General features: G+C 48.7%; 1 protein-coding gene across 1 annotated transcript in view; it reads right to left on the bottom strand.

Annotated features, from left to right (window-relative positions):
- The window catches only part of cdh23 (cadherin-related 23), a 113,012-nt gene that overhangs the window by 95,690 nt on the left and 7,322 nt on the right, over window positions 1-10,000 (bottom strand). The window contains exons 2-6 of the mRNA XM_065959776.1: window positions 2,241-2,309; window positions 2,059-2,127; window positions 1,965-1,971; window positions 477-568; window positions 271-340 (exon numbers count right to left, since the gene is read on the bottom strand). Coding sequence (XP_065815848.1) covers window positions 271-340; window positions 477-568; window positions 1,965-1,971; window positions 2,059-2,127; window positions 2,241-2,309 — 307 coding nt within the window. The remainder of the gene's footprint in view (window positions 1-270; window positions 341-476; window positions 569-1,964; window positions 1,972-2,058; window positions 2,128-2,240; window positions 2,310-10,000) is intronic.

Below are 10,000 nucleotides of genomic sequence, written 5' to 3'. Positions count from 1 at the left end.
CCCTCTATTGACCAGCCACCACTGATCGCCACACTCGGTGACAACGCTAATCCAAACACTGGGACGTTTTCTCTGCAGAACAATCATTCTTTATCATCATGAGTAAAAATAGGACGACTTTGTGGATGATTATGAATAAAGAGACTGAACTCTCTCAGTTAATTTGAAACGTCCCCGTGTTACTGTGGATGCTCACATTGTTCCTGCAGCTGCTGCGCTAAATTTAGGAACCAAACTAACAACGTGTTCCGAGCTGTTTTCAGAGGAGACCTGACTGTCTGCAGGCGAGGAGTGAATCAGAGCCAGAAGAGGAGATCTACGGTCATACAGCAGGTATCGTCTGTGCAGAGAGACGCACATTCCTCACGGTCTAAGAGGTGAGTCCTCCAGCTCACCTCTTAGACCGTTTTCACACCTGTAGATCGTTTGCTTTGGTCTGAATCATCGAGCAGTTTGTTCCATTGTTGCAGAATTACCTCAAGTTCGGGGCGCTGGTGGCGCAGAGGTCAGTGCGCGTGCCCCATGTATGGAGTTTTAACGGAACCGAAGAGGTGAGGAGAGAAAACACCTGCAGATACACGAGCAGGAGTTACAGGTAAACGACAGGAAAGACCTCTCTCTCTCACTCACTCACACGCTCATCTGCATCTGTGAGAAACTGCACCCCCCCCTGGAGAACAATGTACCAGCAGCCACTAAATAAAGGATCATCTTCTCTTGGCCCCACGCTGGGTCAGACAGAAGACGGGTGGAGCTGTGAGTGCATAGAGGAGGGGTCAAAGGTCAAGGTTTAGACTAAATGAGCAGGTGTGACAGTCGGAGCTGTTCATCAGTATTTACTGTGTGAGTGTAGCTGAACAAACCTGACGGTGTTTACTGACGGAGCAGACTTTTAATCCCCGCCCCCTCCTTAATGACAGCATTTAAACACCTCAGCTGGAGACCTCTGATACATTTATTATACCTGTCAACCTGTCTGCTTACTGAGCACCTGGAAAGGTACTCACAGCCTTCAGCAGGACACACACACACACAAACACACACACACACACACACACACACACACACACACACACATACACACACACACACACACACAAATGTAACTGATATGAATAGAAAAATCAACTTGGAGGTGAGTGAATTAAACATTCCTGTTTGTTTGTTTGCGTGTGTGTGTGTGTGTGTGTGTGTGTGTGTGTGTGTGTGTGTGTGTGTGTGTGTGTGTGTGTGTCTGGCAGGGTTGTCTGCTTTATCAACTCTTTGATGTGAAGGAGGCAGTCTGACAGCAGAGCATTATGTGTATGTGTTCTTGGAAAGATGAAGAATGTGTGTATTAGTGTGTGTGTGTGTGTGTGTGTGTGTGTGTGTGTGTGTGTGTGCGATGAGTGTCTCCTCTTCCTCCCCTGCAGCATGCCGGTGTGTATCTGTCTCTGCACAGCAGCCTGTGAACAATGACTCATTAACAGGGTGTGTGTCAAACGCCACCAGGATCAGTAAACAACATCACACACACACACACACACACACACACACACACACACACACACTCCGGTTTGATCCCTCTGATTTGACAGTGATTCGTGTCCACAGCGGTTACACATCAACAGTTCAAAGCTTCACAGAGGAGAACAGCTGACCGACTGAAAGCTCGCCGTGTGCGTGTGTGTGCGTGTGTGTGTGTGTGTGTGTGTGTGTGTGTGTGTGTCTGTGTGTTTCCGATGTGTTCAAGCGCCTGCTCACAGAATCAGAACATCTCATTCTCTTATTCTCGACTTCTTATTTTTCTGAAGGTCAAACCGCTCCACGCGTGTCAGCGTTTTGTTTACATCAAACACAAAGAACCAATCAGCTGCTGTGGATCTTCAAACTCCTCATAGAGCTCTATGGTGGGTGGAGGAGCGGTTATCAGTGGTGGTTAAAGTTAATGATGCACTTTGTAAACTTGTTAGTTTTGTTCTGACTGAGGTCCTGAGTCAAGAGGGGGTGTGGGGGTCCTGAGTCAAGAGGGGGTGTGGGGGTCCTGAGTCAAGAGGGGGTGTGGGGGTCCTGAGTCACCAGGGGGTGTGGGGGTCCTGAGTCAAGAGGGGGTGTGGGGGTCCTGAGTCAAGAGGGGGTGTGGGGGTCCTGAGTCAAGAGGGGGTGTGGGGGTCCTGAGTCACCAGGGGGTGTGGGGGTCCTGAGTCAAGAGGGGGTGTGGGGGTCCTGAGTCAAGAGGGGGTGTGCGGGTCCTGAGTCACCAGGGGGTGTGGGGGTCCTGAGTCAAGAGGGGGTGTGCGGGTCCTGAGTCACCAGGGGGTGTGGGGGTCCTGAGTCAAGAGGGGGTGTGGGGGTCCTAAGTCACGAGGTTGTGTGGGGGTCCTTAGTCACCAGGGGGTGTGGGGGTCCTGAGTCACCAGGGGGGGGGGGTGGGGGGGTGGGGGGGGTAATGCTACAGCACGGTTCACCCTAGGTTCCACCCTTTGAATGATGTCGGAGGAAAATGGCGGCAGGCTGAACATGGTCAATTGAGTGTATCACACACTCAGACTCCAGTTGGCCTTTTGTACCTTTAATCGTCTCCATCGCCTCTCCATCCCGTCTCCAGCGGGTCATTGATTGGACTCGTGTGACACCGATTAAGTCAACGTGTGCGACCAGGCGCAGTGAATCCCTCCGTTTTTATTGTCCTATAACACAGTCCAATTACCCCCATAAAGAAGCGTGCAGTAAACTACGCCCAAGCAGCACAGGGAACCTCTGCACGCCTCTCTAAACGCTGCTGCTCCGTACAGAGAACACCTGAGGTTCATCTGTCAGTCACAGCTTGCTCTCTGATCCAGGATCTGAGTGAACGACCGCATCTATTTCCTGTGGAAGCAGAAAAGTGTTGAGACAGTGAAAGAGAGTTCCTGATGTTTCTTATCTGAAGAGCTCGGCAGGAATCACCTTCTTATCACAAGAGGGGGGGGAGAAAAGAGAGAGGGGGAGGGGAGAGAGAGAGAGAGAGAGAGAGAGAGAGGAAGGATAGAGAAAGGGAGGGGAGAGAGAAAGGGAGAGAGAGAGGGAGGGAGAGGGGAGAGGTCCAAAGAAAGCTGTTTTCTTTTAAATTCATCGTTCTTTTGACCTCATTTTCTGCTGAAACTTCACATTAATAACTTTTTACTTTTTTCTACCTGATCGTAACTGATATGTGTGCAGAACTTTATTAGGGCTCATTCGGCAATCTGTACCGTACCCGAGCATGCTTGTCCTCCAAAGTCCCCGTACTCTTCCTCGGTCCTGGTACACTTAGAAGAGGAGTTCTTCATCAAGGTACAGTTCATGCTAGAGTTCACAACGTGGTCAGCCTTCATTCAGGAGAAACCCCGGAGTGTTCTGTCTGTTTCTAACATGACTCACAATAAGACACACAGTCAGTTAAGGAGCTGACATGGTCTCTGGGTTGGTCTACGATGTGCGGACGCCGACTCCACCTTGCGTCCCTTTTCTTTTTTTCCCCTCCGTCTGTCTTGCAAACTGAGGGTGCATCATGATGATGTAAAGCCATGCATGTGTTGTATTAGGACGTTATGTGAAGAGGTTACTGCGCTCAGGCCCGGTTAGTCCTGGAGCAGTGTGAGTGTGGAGGCAAAGATCTGAGTAAGACTGTAAGAAATGTTCTCAGAGCTGCAGAGAGAGCTCTCTATGGTCTGACCTGTAACACTTCAGACTATCATCATGGAGTCTTCATCATGTGCTGAGAGCTGGTTCATACAGAGAGAGGGGGAGAGAGGGGAAGAGAGAAGGAGAGAGAGGGAGACAGATTCCTCTAAGAGACAACAGATCCACCAGGGAGTGGATAAACACAGAGATTCACCAGGAGATGAGATTAAACTTTGATATGAACTGGTCTCCAGTTTACAGCATGAGACGAGAGGAGACTGCTGTGGATGCAGTCTGCAGCACGGAGCTGCAGGTCTGTGTGTCACTTTGATAAAAGGAGGAGTGTAGCTGCACAGACAGCAGAGAGGGAGGACGAGGAGAGAATCAGCTGGAGAGGCTGGCTGCAGGCGCACAGGAAGTCACATACACACCCATTCTAAAAAGCCAGTGTGTGTCTAGATCGACACACATTGTACGGATGACTCATCAGTTTTGAGTTAATGAAGGATAAGAGTTATTCACAATAAGGTGTGTAGCTGACCTGATTGACAGGTGGGCGTGGTGTAACGGTTTGTCAGGAGGTTTAAAACCCGCCTCAGCTCCAGCTCTCAGCCTGTCGTTAGGTTGACTGAAAGTTTGACTGAGACAGCATTTCCAGCATGGAGACCGCCATCGATTTGACTCCAGCGCCCCCTGCGTGATTGTAGAGTGGGAGAGTGAGAGAGTGAGGGGACAGGTCTGAAACTGCTCTCTAACAGCCATGAGACGTCTGTGATGAAGAGGGGACTCTCTGTTCTCTTTGAAGTCTTTAACAAACTGGTTTGTTCCTCTCCTGTCCTCTTCCCTCCCCTCCTCTCCTCTCCTCTCCTCTCCTCTCCTCTCCTCTCCTCTCCTCTCCTCTCCCCTCCCCTCCCTCCCCTCCCCTCCTCTCCTCTCCTCTCCTCTCTCCTTGCCTCCTGAGGCTCAAACTTCAGGTTCAACAGACACGGAGGCTCCTGAGAGTCAAATGGACCGGCCTCTCGGTGGGCCCCCTCCCTGGCTGCTGGAGGACCAGAGAGAGCCGTGATGGATTCTGGATGTTGGAGCTGGACTCTCTCCCTCAGGGAACGGACTGAGAGTAAAACGCTGCTCCGTCCAACATCAACTCTGTTTAATTCATCTGTTCGTCTCTCCACTGATGGAGGGACTGAAGCCAAATCCACTCAGCTCTCTCTGCAGTGTGATGGAAAATTACACTCTTCAGGTGCACCAGCTAAAAGCCCCAAATTAGAGAGTGATTTGTTCAAAAAAAATTATGCAAATCATCCAAACACAACTCCTGTAACAGAGAAGAAGAACAGCACGACTAAAAGCAAAGAGAGGACGAGTGAGGATGTGAAACACAGAGACACAACAACTCTTCTTCCTTTAAAGCTCTTATTATCAGTCTGACTGTGAGGGGTCAAAGGTTAAGAAGATGATAAACTGGTTTGATGTCACGGAGACGCTCGCTCTCTGCTCCCACAGGAGACGCAGATCGCTCTCCATCAGGTTCATTTCTGGCATAATGTCTGTTTTTAAGAACAGCATGGAGGATAAACATGGATCCATTAGAGCTGCTCAGTATTCTCTCATTCATCCACTAAGTGCATATCACATGCATTCATTATTGTTCTTTAAAAAAAATCACATTTAAAGAGGATTCATCTCTAAAACCTAACGTGAGACGGAAACTCGGCCTGTCATGAAGGAGTTTATTTAAAGTCCATGATATGAAAACAAACACACTGACCCAGGCCACGCCAACATCCTGAGACGGTTACACCTGGAGGTCAAAGGTCATCACAGATCCTCCTCGTGTTGGGTTCACTGCGTCTCTGACACATTTCACTTTCTGACAAGTCATGAACGCTCTTTGTAAACGCTGAATTGAATCGCTCACACCGGACTGAAGGGAACATGTTTCTCTGATGGATTCCTACTCCCCTACATGGGGGCGTGCCGCTGTCTTACAAGCAGGCCAAATGTGCAGGTGCGTCCTGTCCTGATGATTTGCTGATAAATGGCATAAAGTGGCTCTTTGGCGTGTTATTTCTTTGAAATGAAGTTGACTTTTTGTTCTACCTGGTAAAGGCCATGACAAACCCACAGACTTCAGAGTACAATGTTCTGCTCTTATTTTGTCAGAAATGTTAAAGACATGGTGATTTGCAGGGGCAAAACGGCGCCCCGACCCCCTGCTGCCGTCAGCTCCAGAGGCCCAGCTGTTCACCACAATAGAGCCGTGATTACACCTACGCCGCTCGCCGGGCTTCAGCTCCGCCCCGCCTGTCTGCGCTCCACTTCCTGCCCAGCAGGCCTGTGATTGTACCCGCTCAGCCTTTCACTGCCTGCCTCCACATCTCTGTCCCTCCATCAATACTCCCACATGGGGCGTCTTATCACACTGCTGCCGGCAGCACTCTGGCCCGATGTGAGAGAATGAGCCGCAAACGAGGAGAGAAAAGAGCTGAATAATTAAGAGGTCAGGGAGGAATCTGATGTGAACACAGAGTCTTCAGAGGTTTCTGATTATGACCGGCTGCTGTCTGCGACCTTAAAGTGATAGATAAATAAAGAGCGGAGTCATCAGCGTAACAGCTGATCTAAATCACAAAATGTTTGATGTTTCAATACGGTTTGATTTAAAGGTCACAAATTATTTAAAATCCTCTTCTCCATGTTTCTCTAACTCTAACATGTGTCTCTAGTCTGTCTACAAACCCCTCAATGATGAAAAAAGTCCATCCTCTCCGTCTTCTGCCTGCTCCACTTTTCAGAAAATGTGTGCTCAAACAGGCCGTTTCATGACATCACAAAGGGCAGTAACCCCTCCACTAGGTGGGTGACATTCCCACAGCTAGGTGTTTGTTCTGACCCTCTGAGCCCTTCTCACCGTAAACAATAGGGCATGGAGCAAGAAAGCCAGAGACACCCAAGCCCTTCCAGAGAGGGCGTGTCATTTACATATTTAAAGGTACAGACACAGAAACAGCCTGTTCTGAGCAGGGCTTAAATAGAGGGGTTTATAGGCATGATCAGATACAGGATCAGAGTGGATTTAGAACAAGAAACTTCACACACGTTTTAAGGAGCTCTGAGAATTATTTAAACTGAAGAGGAGGAGGATATGTGACCTTTAAAGGATCCCATCCTCATTATGTTAGGGTACTAAAGAGAAGTACCAGAGCTTTAACGACCTACATGGAATCATAAGACAGGTGTGTAGGAGACAAATGGATCCATCAAAAGACGAAGACAAACTCCTGCACAAAGTTGCAAATGTTTTTGTCACTTCAGACGGCGTGCAGGAGTTTGTCTTCACCTTTTGATCATTAAAACCAAAATATAACAATACTGTGAGTGCAGGACGTCGTGGTATAAAAACAACGATACATTTGACTCTTACTACAAAACATTTGGTTTATTTCCTAAGTCAAGTAAGAAGGAGACACATTTCTCCTGCACACATAGAAACACTGCCAATTATTTTGTGCACTGTAGACAGAGTTGGAGTTTCCTATAGACTCTTCACATAGATACAAAAGAGCGAGAGGGAGGGGGGGCTGTGTCTCAGACTGCCCACATTAAAATAAACAAGAGGTTCATTTAAAGGACCAATGTTGTCTAAAGTTTGTGGAAGCTTTATTTCTATATGTATACGTATAGACTTTGAATAGACTCACGTCCCCGTACACAGTTTATAAGAGATAAACCAACAGAAGGAGCGTGCCGACAGGTCAGGGGGGGCGCTGCACTCGATCTCAGCGTGTGCACTTTGGTAGAGATGCTGAAGCAGGTGAATCACGAGAGCACTTCAATTAATCATTGAGGTGACACACACGGCCATATTTCACTTCTGGAATGAGCTTATCAATAATTCACTGATATTGAAACAAGACTAAGTGTCCTTCATCTGCACGCCTCCAAACCTAAATGAGCTAAATTATACTAAGGTGATTTATGATGTGAAGTACAGTGTGGCTCTGCAGCACAGAGACTCCTCCAGATACTCAGAGTGAGCAGAGTGAGCACTGAGTGAGGAGCTCGCTGAGCACGTCATCACGGCCATCATCACATCATGAGACTGACAGAGACTCCTTTGAGCTGAGTGAGGGACAGTCCTGCTGCTGGCCTCACACACACAAGGTGTCATGTTTCATGAATCCGTCGTGTCCCCTGCAGACACAAACGTTCACACCTCAAGTTTAAGGTAACGACTGTAAAACATCCAAAAACCAGCGAGATGCCACGCTCATAAAAAACATGTCTGACATGATGATTCACCTCATGACAGCTGGTCTGACCGAGCAGAAGACCTCCTGTTTGTACCTGAGATATCACAGAGGAGCCTGTGTGAGGAGAAGGAGGAAGAGGAGGAGAAGGAGGAAGAGGAGGAGGAGAAGAGGAGGGAGGGAGGGAGGAGAAGGAGGAAGAGGAGGAGGAGGAAGAGGAGGAGAAGGAGGAAGAGGAGGAGGAGGAAGAGGAGGGAGGAGGAGGAAGAGGAGGAAGAGGAGGAGAAGGAGGAAGAGGAGGAGGAGGAAGATGAGGAAGAGTAGAAGAGGAGGAGAAGGAGGAGGAGAAGAGGAGGAGGAGGAGGAGGAGGAGGAGGAAGAGGGCTATTCTTAGAGAGACAGGACAGAGAGAGAGGGGAACAACATGCAGGAAGGGAGCCATAGGCCAGATTCAAACCATGGGCTGCCCGCTTCGATGTGGGAGGACACGTGCATGCTGCCTTCATGCTGCCTTCTTGCTTCCTTCTTGCTTCCTTCTTGCTGCCTTCTTGCTGCCTTCACACTGCCTTCTTGCTGCCTTCATGCTGCCTTCATGCTGCCTTCAAACTGCCTTCATGCTTCCTTCTTGCTGCCTTCATGCTGCCTTCACACTGCCTTCATGCTTCCTTCTTGCTGCCTTCATGCTGCCTTCACACTGCCTTCATGCTTCCTTCTTGCTGCCTTCATGCTGCCTTCACGCTACCTTCACGCTGCCTTCACGCTGCCTTCACACTGCCTTCATGCTGCAGAGATGTCTGTGGCGCTCAGTGTGATCTGAGGGACTCACAGTGGGAGACGCACCGTGCTGTCTGCTCATACATGATCATTATGACTGTATCTATCGTGGATGTTTAAGTTGTCCTTGTTGAGCCAACAGACAGGTGTTCTATCAGCTGTGCATCAGCAGGTAGAACACTTCCTGTTAGTGAGCTGTGGCAGGTGTGCAGCCTCCCGCTGGGCTTCACACACGAATCATTGAACGTGCAATGAGAACGATGATGTTTCAACATGACAGAGTCGGAGTCATCAAGTTTAACTGAAGTCTCAACTTCCAAACACAGAACTTCTGAGGGAAACATGTTCAGTCAGCACGCCGTACTGTGACTACGAGGAACGCAAAAGGTTGACAGAAAGCAGAACTGTGAAGTTCATCTATAGGATAAGTTATTCAATATTTATTCTAATTGAAATAGTGATACAAGAGATATTTTAGTGCTCGCTTCTCTGTGACGTAATGTCTCCACAGAGCCTCAGACAACTTTTTATATTCAGCCCTCAAAGCTTCCTTCAAAATAAAATACAGACTTATGTAGTGACCTTCAAAATAAAATACAGACTTCCCACTCCATCGTCCCTTCTGGGCCTCCATACATGTGTGGTGGTGACTGTGTCTGCAGAGACTCTGTCCTCTGACTGGATTTTACTGTTCTGCTTTGTTCTGGTTGACTCGGGACGTTTCTGGGCGGAGCTGGTGTGTTTCCTCCAGCCAATGACAGCGCAGCAGGTGAGTTTATGGACGTGGACGTAGAGAAAGTATAATCACAATGAGGAGAAACACCAAGCGGATAAAGCTGGTTCTAAAACGAGGGTGAACCTTGTGTTGTCTTTTACCCGTGGATGTGGAGTTGGTCTACTTCCTGTTGGACAGGCAGGTGACAAACACAGCCGGTTAGCTTGTGCTAGCGTGCGTTAGCTTGCAGTGTAGGTGCAAGCAGTAAACGTACACACTACGTCCTGCAGGGGGAGGAGCTTCTGGGGGGCAATGAGCCAAGGAGGAGGGGCCCAGTTAGAATGTTGTGTTCAGTTCTCTACTTACTCCACCTTTAACTATAAAACAAGCAGATGAGATGCAGAGGCCCTTCACTTGTTTCTTAATTGGTTTAAAAACCTGATAAATGCAGAACAGTCACATCTTCCTTCAATCTACTCCACAGAGTTTTTAGGTTGTTGCTGCATTTCTGCTGCAGTAAACGTTTCTGTGGTGCAGCAACGATCTCAAACTCTAACCCTAAGACTTGCTCTCCCCCCCCCCCCCCCCCCCCCCCCCCCACCTCCCCTTTCTGACGGTTCCTGGGCTGCAGATC

This window comes from Labrus bergylta, chromosome 10, assembly GCF_963930695.1.
Source record: "Labrus bergylta chromosome 10, fLabBer1.1, whole genome shotgun sequence".
Lineage (NCBI taxonomy): Eukaryota > Metazoa > Chordata > Actinopteri > Labriformes > Labridae > Labrus > Labrus bergylta.
This window is presented reverse-complemented; position numbering and strand designations above follow the sequence as displayed.